Genomic DNA, 11,881 nt, shown 5'->3' on the forward strand with positions numbered 1-11,881 from the left:
TACCAAAGCCAGAGAATGAGCAGCAAGTGTGAACGACCTTGATACTTTGACAAATACATGCTTGTTTGCACAAACACCCTAGAATGCACACACACTCATAGGGAGCAATACTGTGGCTGTCAGTATGTGGCTCACTTTTCATCTTTAGAGCTGCCTGAAACCTGTCTGCAGGCAAAAGAAAAGGCCCCTGGTTATTTTGCTTGAGGGTGTCACCTCAAGCAGATGATTGTTGCCTTTATTTAAGCCAGTTGTTCTTCCTCTCTCCGTTCAGACACATGTTCGCCCAACCCCTCAGGGCGGGATGACAGAAATCAAACGCATGTGACCAAGAGAGGAATGGACGAGGGGCTGCACTGTGTGCGTAGGTCTTAAACTGAACGGTAGATTCACCGGCTTGCTTCCTTTACATGAAACAGTGGTTTCGTTTCTTGTATTTCTGACAGTGTAGCTGCAGAGTTTGCTGTTGTATAAGATATTTTTGTACGTCTTTGTGCATGTGGGAGTGCCCCACTGACTGGCTGATGGCCGTGCCGGTCCTTCGCTGCGCTCATGTGACAGTTACTCAACATTGTTACAGAAGAAGGCCGGTACCTCTAATGCAGCTGCCACCAACCTTTTTTTTTTTGCCTCGCGGATTAGTTTCATGTTAGGGAATATTTTGCACCGGTTTTCAAGGTGTGGCGGATGAACACAAAATAAAAAGATACGCAGCGTTGAACCTGTATTTTAAGTATGTAAGTACATTTTTAAGAATAAAAGGAGGGGAAAAAGCTTTAATGAAAACCATTAGTGGCCTGCGCTCTTTGTGCTGTTAGCTCCGTTAGCTGCAAGCAGCAGAATCCACCATCACCGATTGTAAAGAGTTCTGTCTCTTAAATGTCTGTCTGCACATATAAAACACACTCTTCTTCATGCATCGGTAGAGTCCGCAAAGGGCCTGTAATGTGCTGGTGACCCCTGCTGCAAAACAAACTAAACAGTCAGCAGGCCAGTCAGCATCTGAGGCCACACAGCCAGGCTGCATGAGTCACACAGTCCCGAGCAAAACCAAAATGTGTAAAAACTTCACGTTGGCAGATTAGTTTGTTTACATCCTGCACTGGGTGTGATTTGGCCCTGCTGCAAGCGAGACACAGCCAAAAAGCCTCTCTTCTCTTTCCTCCCTTTATCTAAGGCCTTCACTGCCTCTTTCCTTCCTTTCCTCAATCCTTTTTTTCTCCCCCCTCTTGACTATCTCCTCCTCATCTCTCCCTCTCCACGCTGCCAAGACCACATGATCATGACGCTGAGTGAAGCGGAAAAATATAACAGCCCTGTCCTTGTAAAAAAGCGTGAAGTGAAGCTTAAAAAAATATCAGACAAATTAATTACAACACCAAACAGATGGGGAAGTTGTACTTCCAGAATAAAATACATTTGTAAAAAATAACAAAAGAGGACAAAGTCTTTCCACCCCCCTTTGGAGTTTGCCAAGCAATGAGCTCACAGTTTGTAGGCCCTCTGTTGAATATCTATTCATAGCGTCAGCTCCAAGTTGTCAGACTTTTATGACCCATTTCTCCTCTCATAATCTGCAGCAACATTTAGGGGCCTGCTAATTTAACGCTGGGAATATGGAAGTGTTTTCCTGGCTTGGAAGCAAAGTTTGGACGGCTCAAAGTGAACTGGTGTGTACAGGGGACTGATTAAATGTTTCAAACGTAGAAGAGACTGGTAAAAGTCAACATGTGGCTTTGGGCGCATGAGTGGGCGTGTTTTTTACAGTAAGCCAGAGTGTAATGATGAACAGGTTAGCCTGGAGTAACACACACACACTTATAAGTGGTTTTGCAGTCATAACTGGCACAGCTCCCTTAAAGTGGTGTCACATGTACATCCACCACCTTGATGTCACAAGTAAAACAAACTGACGGGTCTCTAAGCGAGCTGCATGCTACCAACGTCGGTGGTGCCCTCATGTCCTCCCAAACCGTTCACGTTGTGGGAGACTTTGCCAAAGGGTGCACCAACAGAGTCACAACAAGGACAACCCACGTGAGAGGGGTGGGGAGGGAGTGCCCTTTTAAAGGCCTCTGCTCTTTCACACAGGTGATTTGAATTCTCCCTAATCAGGGATGCGTCAATCATGTCTGTACCCACGTAGTCCTGAGAAGAGGTCTCATCAGGTGCGCTGGATGAAAACAGCTGTGTGGGTGAACCAAGGGGGGGGAGGCAGTTTAAATGGGATCATTAATCCTGAATTAAGGGTGAATACAGACAGTGAGAGGAAATCATTTCTTACCTTCTTATAATGAATACCCGGCATTGGCGTTCGAACCCCTATTCAACCGAAAGATGTCAGCTAAAGTGTCATTCTGCCATTCGGTGCAACTGGGACTGTTGATCAGGATGTTTGGCTTCAACTGGACGCCGATCCACACAGTGTAATTGTAACCACCTGAAAGTTTTGAGCCCTATCGAGCCCAAGAAGCCAGCTGCATCTCATTGTCCCATTACGTTTTGTAGCAGTAGAGGAGAAGGATCGTTTATCACAAACATACCAGTAAAAAAAATATATCTTACGTTAGTGGTATTATAGTCACGCAGATGGTTTGACTGTTGCTTCATGTATTGTTTCCATCATAATATTGCAGGGAACCTGAGAATATTCAGAGAAAATTTGCGTGGACCAGAAATGAACTCTCACTTGCAAGAAACACGATATGTTGTGTGTGTTCTTTCACAGGTGGCACGGACCAACACACTGTGTAGGGACATCCATCCCGTTAGCTGTCATATGATCAAAACACATTACGTCCTAAAGTCAGCTACTGCTTTTATAAAACGCTCATATATGAACGTTGTAGAAATATTCCAACTCAAGTGTTTTTTGTGTTAAATACAGCAGCAAACAACTATTTGCTATGCAAAGATATGGCAGAGATGTATTGTCTGTATATTTTCTTTTATTGTTCAACCACAGATAAAATATCCAACATCAGAAGAATGTCTTGTACTAGGTGGCGGAGGTGTGTTGCTTCGCCTGGCGAGGATCTTGGCCTAAATTTCAGGTACCCAAGTATTTATTTTTTTTGGTAGGTGTTTATCCTGCCCTAGCTTGTTAAGCAATAAATCATATGGGAAATGGTTACAAAACACGTAGGCCACATCGGTAGACATGCATGCATCTTAATTACAGTCTCCAGTGAATTTAGACTTTTCTCCACGGCCTAAAAGAGAGGTTGATCTGTTTAAGCAGCACAAAAACTCGTGAAAACGACATGCAAAGTGTTTTATAGGAGGTTACGTGCTGGACTGTTTCTTGGCCGGGCGCAATGACTTCCTAGCCTTCCTTGTCATCATGTGCGGTTGCCTTGCAACCAGAGGAGACTCCAGGATCTCACATTATCCGGCCAAGACAAAAGCAAGAATACGTTTTTCTCAAAATGTCCAATTTAATGTAAACACATTTTTGATTACGTGTGTATATTCTAAAATGACAATCCTGAAAAGTATTTATTATTTATGCATCATTAAGAACTCCCCAACCGTAATGTCAAATTAAATACCAAATAGCCCTAGAAATAGTGCAATAGCAACATGACTCATTATATTGTAGCAATTTGCCATCATGGCATAGAAAGAACTGCGCACATTAATGAAGGCGAGGTAGGGTAAGTTTTCATGAAAGCTGATCATTGCAATGATATAGTGTGTGTGTGTGTGTGTGAAACCCACAAAATCTCATCCATGGGGATATAAACTTAGCAGGATATTCTGCATTCATGGGGCCCTTAGAGGAACCTCACAAGTGCCTTCTTTAACCCCACCTCCCCCCCGCTCGCTCTTGGCTCGCCCACAAGAATGGCAGTTCATCATGCCTCGGGAACTCTCTGTGAATTTTGCTATTAGTGAGTGCATTTTGCAACTTTTAGGAGATGATACATTGTTCCTTTTTACATGGTGATCTGCAGGCTTTAGCTCCTATCTTTAACTTTTTAACCTGTTTTGAACACGGAAACTCACATTCTGGATAAATCCTGTTGTAAACCATTTACATCCCATCCACTTCCCTATTTTTTCCAAAATATGAATAATAGTAATGTAGGGAGTGTGTAGTTAGTGGCAGTGTGGGCTCTATGGTGGCTTTGAGAGCACGAGTCTTAGCAGCGGGGGGGGGGGGGGGGGGGGATATATAGATAAGATATGACGTGAATGTCAAGTCCTTCATCAAATGCCACTTTGCAGCGCCAGTACATTTAGATCAGCATAATAGAACATAATGATGAGCTCTATGAAGCAGTGCACAAAATAAAAACATCAAATCAAGCTCAGGCAGACACAAAGAGTACTGAAGTAAAACAAATAACATGGCACTCCTGCAATAAGGTATCAAAACACATTAAAACTTTTAAAAAAGTTTATATTTATTCGATGAGGAAGCACTAAATAGAACTTTCACAATCTTATTTTTGTCACTTACTTGCTGGAAAAGCATATATTTTTCGCAGATATCATATTTTACAAATATTACTTGGAACATTCCATATTTTAAAAAAAACATTGGCAATTTTTTATAATTGATTATTATCTTTTCCTTTCCTTTTTTGGGCTCAGGGAGGGGCCTCCAGGTGGGGCGACGCCCCATTGCCCTCTGTTGGCCATCCGCCACTGGTCGCAATCCTCTGTCAAAGGCTGGATTTGAATTGTCAAATTTGCGGCTGTCTTCTAACTCCTCATAAAATTCTTCTCCATCTTTCCTTGACCTTGTGACATTTTCCACAGAGGTCAAGGGATAGTGGTTCGGGGGGAATTTTGACAATTCGAGTCCAGCCAAAGTTTTGAAGAAAAAAAAGAGCATGAGCTCACTGTTAATTACTGTTGACTCAGTCAAAGCCGGTGAGGGATATTATAGGAATAGCTCCTTCTCTGTCCACGTCTGACTCCTACCCATTGGTATCAACAGGAAAGAAGCAGCCAATGAAACTAATTGGGTGGTGTGTGGTTTATGAAAAGAACAGCTTGTACCGTCCCAGACTCCCTCCCACTGCTCTCTGACTGGCCGGCTCCTAAGTGGTCTGCTTTCTCCTTTCCGCTGTGATTGGAGCCGGGGAAGGCCAATAACCAAACCAGCCCCCCTCCAACTCCCCCCCCCCCCCCCCCCCCTTTTTTTTCCTCTGGACATACCTTTGTTTTCAACTTTGGAGGCAGAGCTGAACGGGGAGACCCAGCAGTCACAGCCTGCACTCTGCTGCTGTATTTGCACTCGAGTTGTACACGGTGTGCTGAATTTTTAAGTGCAGCCACACACACACACACACACACATTACATCCTTCTATAATTAGAAATATAACTAAACACCAGATATTAGTAGGACATGATGTTCTCTTTGTAAGTACGGTACTCTTAGCTCCCGGCAAACTATTAATTTGATGAAATCTCGTTATAGAATGCAGTGGACATTACGTTTGTTCCTGAAGTTATTAATGGTTAAACTATTGATAAATTACTGCAGTAACGGAGCCATCAGTGGCGTGTCATTCCCAAGACTGAGCTCTTTAACCACTTTTTAATAACGTGGTGTATCTCCATCGAGTCTTTATGTAAGCAATAGTAAACACTATGTGATCATAGTGCTTATTGTTGCGGTCTGCCAGTTAGGTGGGTGGGTCACTTAAACTTTAAAAAGGATTGTTTGTTGAGGGTGGAGTAGTTGTGTGCCTTACAGTCAAAAACAGTGAGCACATACATAGATTAAAATGCAACGCTGGAGTAATCAAGTTTAAAAACAAAAAAACACAGGATATAAAATTGATTATTAGGCTCAGTTTTGCAACACTTTATTTCTCTTAACAATATTGAAAATAGATATTTACAAAAATGCAGCTATGGGAAGCTAGCCACAACAAAAAGCTCAACATAAATAAGTTAGTATAATTTTCAGTGTTTTTGAAAAAAAAAAAAAAAAAAAGGGACACATGTACACTTCAAACTTTTACACCATATGAGGCAGTTCCACTTTGTTTTCTGCCCTTCAAAACGAGTAATTAAAAAAAAATAGTGCAATTACATGTTCAACATGAATTCTACACCACAAATCTTTGATTTCATATATTTGCATAATAAGTAGCACAGTGATTTTAACATATTTTATCTATGTTGAAGTGGGCTACACACTGGGGCGGATTGTGTAGTCACGAAGGCCACCAAAATATGAATTTACCCAATTCAAAAATAAAAAGCAAATTCTTAGGGCATAGGAAATGTTAAGATTTGGTTGGATATAGCATTTTGCCACCCACCCATCCCTCCCTCCCTCCCTCTCCCCAACCCCCGAACATAAGGCACAAACTTTGGTAAAAAAAAATTGCTAAATAAAAATGTTAAGGGAAGGGGACCATAGTTGCATGTAAACTTTATCTTTCATGGCTTTTCCCAGTTAGATGGAGCCTTGACTTAAAGTGTGTCCATCTGAGCCTTCAAAAAAAAAAAAAAGAAGAAATAGAACACTGGGACAAATAAAGCCATCGAAAAAGTGAAGACATTTTGTTTCCACATGACCCTGACTTCTGCATTTTTAACTTACATCAATTACCTGAATGAATGATACAATATGACCACAAAAATAATATTTCTCTGTTGGAAATTGCACTGCAACCTCCCGAGTCAAATTCACACTTATCCAAATACATTTAACAAAAGTCTGAAAAGCATAATTTGCTTTTTTTTTTATGTGCTACATCTGAAACATAGGTAGTAGATAAAAAAAAGAAAAAATGAGCAAAAACCCATTTGCGCACTGCTACATCGTTTGCTGCTTCTGAGGCAATTTGATTAAAACTGAGTGCCAAAACTTGATAGTGTACATATTCAGTGCTTATGCAGCCTCCCCTCCTCCCTTCTATTGGGCAAAGACTGCTTTTCTACCTCCTCTCCCATCTGTCAGACGATGAGAAAAGGACTACAGTATTCCACCAGCGACCTGCCTCCACGCACTGTGGGACATGGAGGAAACGGGCTGCTGAATGGTGCAATTGAAAAAGCGGTTGCTCATGCTCAATAAGTCTCATACAGACACGCGCACCGAGGGGGAAACAGTCATAGCACGAGGGGGTTGTGGAGGATTTTTTTTTTTTTTTTAAAAAGGGAAGAAAAAAAAAAAAAAGGAAACAAAATACAAGTTTAAAGGGCTGATGACGTGTAAGTGGCGTGTGCGGGACGATTGTGTTGCGGAGGATACACGACAACACAAAAGTCTACTTGGCGTCCATGACAACAGCCGATCGTTAGTATTTCACACATTGGAAACGTGCGTTTCATGATCCATTCAAAATGTCTTCATAACAGTGGAGCAGGGAGATGGGAGATTTCGAACCTAGCACCGTTTTTTTTTTCTTCACTGCACGCTCTCCTCTGGCCCGCTGGGTCTCTCTTCCGCGGCTTCAAGCGCCTGAGCTGCTGCGCCGCGCTCTTCCTCGTCGTCGTCGTCGTTGTCGTCTTTTGACTTTTTACGCATGGACTCGCTGGAGCAGGATCCTGACAGACATTCAGAGACACATTGGAAATGAAAAACCGCGTCGTGAAGTGGCCAAGAGACGTGCGCGTGGAGCGGCACGTCCCCTTTAATTAAGGGGACGTACACCTGATATCCTTGGCGACACATTTGAGATTGCGTAAAGTAAAAAAGAAAATAAAAAAAAGTCAAATGTATAATTGATCTATTAAGCGCGACAGCGTCCCCACACCTGCATTGAATTGGCCCCCTCAACAACAACAACAACTATATTAAATTACTATAACATCTGTAATGCAGATGATTCTCCCCCACCCCACCCACCCCCCCCCCCCATTTGTGTCCGTGGATGGCAAAAATGGTGCTTCGCGCCTTCTGCATCCAAAAAAAAAGCATTTACAGAGAGCAAAAATCACCTGAAGCTCCCGAACTCCTTTTCCTCGAGCCGCCTCGGTCCCGTGGAGCCACCCGCCGCCCGCTGCTGCTCCCCTCGGCATCCCGTCGGTCGTCGTGGACGTCCCCCCGTGGGCTCCGCTGGATCCTGCGGCGCGGCTCCCTGGTGTAAAACTCCGGCGGATCGGGGTCCTCCTGCCAGTCGTAAATGCGCGGAGAAAGCGGCCTTTCGGCGACTGGGTCGAAGTTGTACGTGTTCTTGAACCACTGCACATTTTCCTGTATGGAAGCCGCCCCATCACGCCGTATCTCCTCCGGGTCGGGACTGCCGAAGAGGTTCCTGCAGACCGACGGTCTGGCGGCGTCCGGCTGACGCGCATCGACCCTCTCCAGCGTCGGGCTCGCGTTGGAAAGGCGAACTTCTGACATTTTGTTGCACATAGGACGAGGGACAAACACACGCGCAAGCAAACAAACAAGCGAGCCCTCTCCCCCTCCTCCGCCCGCCCACCCTCGCACCCGCTTTTAAAGTTCTATTTCCAAGTAGTACTCCTTTAAAACGCCGAGTCACGGGGATGATGCGTGCATACTCCGCGCGTATCATCCAAAAACGCGACAGCGCAAAAAAAAAAAAAAAAAAAAAGGAATACAGCGTCTCCAAGGGCGCACGGGCGTTTAAGAAAGCCACTCCTGTCAAGTCCGTAGTAACGCTGATGAAAACAACGAGTCAAGTCATGACGACCAACATGGCGTTGGGGGGAGCAATGAGTGGAGTAAAGAGTTGACATCAAGGACTATTTAAACAGAGAAGGCGATTCATTGGTCTGCGCACAAGGACCGCCCACTGAGCGCTCTTAAAGTCGAACAGCGGCCACAACGCAGAGCGCGATTGGATTAACGCCACACATGAGTATGACCCAATTCATCTGTCGGATGACTTAACTACTATGTAATAATACTATGCTGTATCTTTCCCTTAGTACTCGGTTTGTCACAGCGAGCATCGGGTTAGACATACACAGCTCAAAGATACCACTGGATCTCATTAACTGCCATTTGTACATGTCTCGTCTGACAGCAAATAAATCTGAAGAAAAAAGTAATAAGAGCACAACAATGTTAACGGCTTTGTCTCCCTGCAGGAGTTCGGCGTGATGTTTTGCTCCAGGCTGGTAACACTTTCTGAGGGAATGAATCTGTTGAATGATTGTGTAAGTACTGACAGATATGATTGCACAATCTGACACTGTGTCATTACAGCTTGAGGCCTGTATATACACTTTATTATAATGTCAGGGCTATTCAAGGACAACAAGACACTAACGTGAGGTTTTATTTAGGCAGACAACAAAAGAGGCACAAATCTTCCTCCTGGTATTCTAGGGGAACTCTGACATCAGCTTGGTTGGCGCGCTGCCTATCGCTGTCAGACTTTGCCAGTGTTGCCACAGAGGCGGTTTGTGTGCATCACTGGTTGTAATTGCTTATGAGTGCTTGGAATTTCAAAAAGACGCACAAAGTGGTGCAGCTTTAAAAAGAAGACAAAGCCCCAAACCTTGAAATATACCCTTCCCCTCATGGGGCTTCCAGTTTACACCATAACAATTATTGACTTATGATTTAAATTGTTTTTTATGTCTTGGCAAGACAAATAGATTTTGTGCACATTTCAGAGCTGCATAGGAATCCTGGATGACCGAGTGATCTGGATCTGGAACAGTATGCACTCCTTGTACCCAGGAGTTCACAATGTCCCAACTCAAACTACGTTGAATGTCACTCTGCACTCCTCTTCAGCATTTGCCAGAAAAGGAAAAACCTGGGCCTGCCGTAAAGGCCGTGCTGTTTCAATTAGGCCTCTGAACATTTCAAACATCTCGTGATGAAAACAGCGAGGCCATCTGTTATATCAATGTTATCGCTGGGATCACACTTAATCCATAATGCGTTTATGCTGCTGCAAACTGTGCATGGTGTCATACGGCAGCATCGCTGAGATCAAAAGTGATTCTGGTCGAAACAACCAAACAGCGAGAAACAAGAACATTCTGTTTGGTCAAATGACGAAATGGAAGTAACTGTTTAAGACATCAAATGACGCATCCGTTATATGCTGTGCCTAAAAATGAGCATTAGTTACACATTAATTTCGATCCAATATTGAACACACAAAAAAACAGAAGAAAGGTCAATGTGCATATTTTTTATAGCTTCAGAATAAACAGAAATTACAATGTTTTGACTTCACAGAAGTTAGCAGTGCACAGTTTGACCATAAATGCACCCATAAAAAGGATGTCTTAGAGATCATTACTTCAGTAAATGGGAATGCTTCCACGTGTTGCTAAAATGTAATATGAAAGTGTTCTCGAATAGAAAATGGATGTTTAAAATATTCCAAAACAGAAATTATTAATGAGGAACAAACGTAACATTGTAGGTGAATTGTTTTTCACTCTGCAAAGGGCAGTGAAGAGGTCGCTCTTATTTTTTTAAATCTCAATTACCCAGCAACTGCTCTGGAAAATAGTGTTACCTTCACATCTTGAGTTTATATGGAGCACGTGAGATGGAGAAAAAAAAGCCCCCCTAAGGGTTGAAACACATGTGTAGCACAAAAGGATGATCTAGTATTATTCTGATGAGACGTGTTGATTTCCCACCAAAATGAAAGCCATGCCAATAAATCACAGGATGTTGTCATGTGCTGTTTTTGGAGTTGGTTTGATGGAGAGAGCTGGTACAGGAACCTGACTCTTTTGGTACCCTTTAGATGACCAATCACTTCTCTTTTTGATGAGCATGCAATAGACCTCTACTTGTCAGGTGACTTGGAGCTCTGCTTCTTCTTAGCCAGCTCAGTCTGGATCTGAAGTGGGAACTGTTCCAAGTGCTTGTTCACACAGCGCATGCAGAACCTCTTGGTGTAGAAAAGACTGCAGTCCTGGGAGAAGATAAATCACAGTCCTGCATCAATGCTCAATTTCCACAAGTGCAATGGCTGTTTAGTCACGTTTAGTCCGAGATGGAAGGGCTGTCTATTGGAGAAGCTGGATCAACGGATTCCAAGGGCATCGGTCGTGAAGTTCAGCCAGCACATGTAAATGCCACATGATTGCTAAGTCATCGGAGGAAAACATCCAAGCCACAGATGCATATTTTACAGCCAATGACCCCAAAAGTGGGGAAACAGTCACAGGAGCTCAGCTTAGCTTTTAAAGCGGAAATCCACGAGCACTTCTAACGGATGAGCTTTTTTGCTTGGTCTCTGCGCACGAGGCTATCGGTTTGGAATCACAGATTGAATCCGTGCAGAGCAAAGCAATTCAACTTTCAGACGACTTACCGGACCAACACAAACACATGTGTTGCACAGGCTGCAGGCGGAACCCAAAACAAGAAACTTTTCCCTGTCCGGACTGAAGGGGTCCTGGGTCACAAAACACTCCTCGAGCAGCCTGTTGAAGGACACGTGCAGAAATGAATGCGTGTGTAACGATTCATTCAAACGTAAAAAGGAAGGGGTCATTTCGCGGAGTGTTTAACGTTGTTAGGGCTTCACAGGCGGTCACCTAACGTTAGCAGCTGGCTAGCAAAGTTAGCATAGCTAGCTCGTGAGCACTAACGGGAGCTCTTAATGTCCACTTACACGATGGCTCTGGTGTTTGGTGGTTTCTGGCCGTGGTAAGTAAAGGGGCTGCTTAGCTCACACAATTGGCATGTAAATGTTTTTGGATGAGGGTCGCCTATGGTTTGCTCCATCTTTACGCAGCCGAGGAGCAGAATAAGTCACTTCCTGGTTTTTTTTTCACACCGAGTCCACAGTCGTGTTGTTTCGTGGCGCTTTAGCGCCCTCTAGTGGACCGGGGGAGGCAGAACGCTCACAGACAGACCTACAGGTTTAAAGACAATTCTTATGGTTTATTAGAATGCTTCAAACGAACGTGGGTTGATATTATCATAGAAAATATGAAAGTGCAGTGAACCAGCAGAAA

General features: G+C 43.7%; 2 protein-coding genes across 2 annotated transcripts; both read right to left on the bottom strand.

Annotated features, from left to right (window-relative positions):
* Positions 1-5,926: 5,926 nt before the first annotated feature.
* LOC119211423 (cyclin-dependent kinase inhibitor 1B-like) lies at positions 5,927-8,903 on the bottom strand. The gene is made up of 2 exons (XM_037462310.2): positions 7,910-8,903; positions 5,927-7,516 (listed from the first exon to the last, which is right to left on the bottom strand). Exons 1-2 carry the CDS (start codon positions 8,325-8,327, stop codon positions 7,377-7,379), a joined length of 558 nt encoding a protein of 185 aa, XP_037318207.2. The 5' UTR covers positions 8,328-8,903; the 3' UTR covers positions 5,927-7,376.
* Positions 8,904-10,069: 1,166 nt separating this feature from the next.
* On the bottom strand, positions 10,070-11,758 carry cdpf1 (cysteine rich DPF motif domain containing 1). Its single transcript, XM_037462311.2, has 3 exons — positions 11,536-11,758; positions 11,233-11,344; positions 10,070-10,830 (listed from the first exon to the last, which is right to left on the bottom strand). The coding sequence occupies exons 1-3, from the start codon at positions 11,646-11,648 to the stop codon at positions 10,702-10,704; spliced, it is 354 nt and encodes a 117-aa protein (XP_037318208.2). The 5' UTR covers positions 11,649-11,758; the 3' UTR covers positions 10,070-10,701.
* Between the last annotated feature and the right edge of the window lie 123 nt (positions 11,759-11,881).

The sequence above is a fragment of the Pungitius pungitius genome, chromosome 2 (assembly GCF_949316345.1).
Source record: "Pungitius pungitius chromosome 2, fPunPun2.1, whole genome shotgun sequence".
Lineage (NCBI taxonomy): Eukaryota > Metazoa > Chordata > Actinopteri > Perciformes > Gasterosteidae > Pungitius > Pungitius pungitius.

Excerpts from the sequence above, each read along its gene's own strand:
- LOC119211423 (XM_037462310.2), bottom strand. The coding sequence starts at position 8,327 with ATGTGCAACAAAATGTCAGAAGTTCGCCTTTCCAACGCGAGCCCGACG. Across the intron at positions 7,517-7,909 it reads AAGGAGTTCGGGAGCTTCAG|GATCCTGCTCCAGCGAGTCC; the intron begins GTGATTTTTGCT and ends AATGTCTGTCAG.
- cdpf1 (XM_037462311.2), bottom strand. The coding sequence starts at position 11,648 with ATGGAGCAAACCATAGGCGACCCTCATCCAAAAACATTTACATGCCAA. Across the intron at positions 11,345-11,535 it reads CCAAACACCAGAGCCATCGT|GCTGCTCGAGGAGTGTTTTG; the intron begins GTAAGTGGACAT and ends GTCCTTCAACAG. Across the intron at positions 10,831-11,232 it reads CATGTGTTTGTGTTGGTCCG|GACTGCAGTCTTTTCTACAC; the intron begins GTAAGTCGTCTG and ends ATCTTCTCCCAG.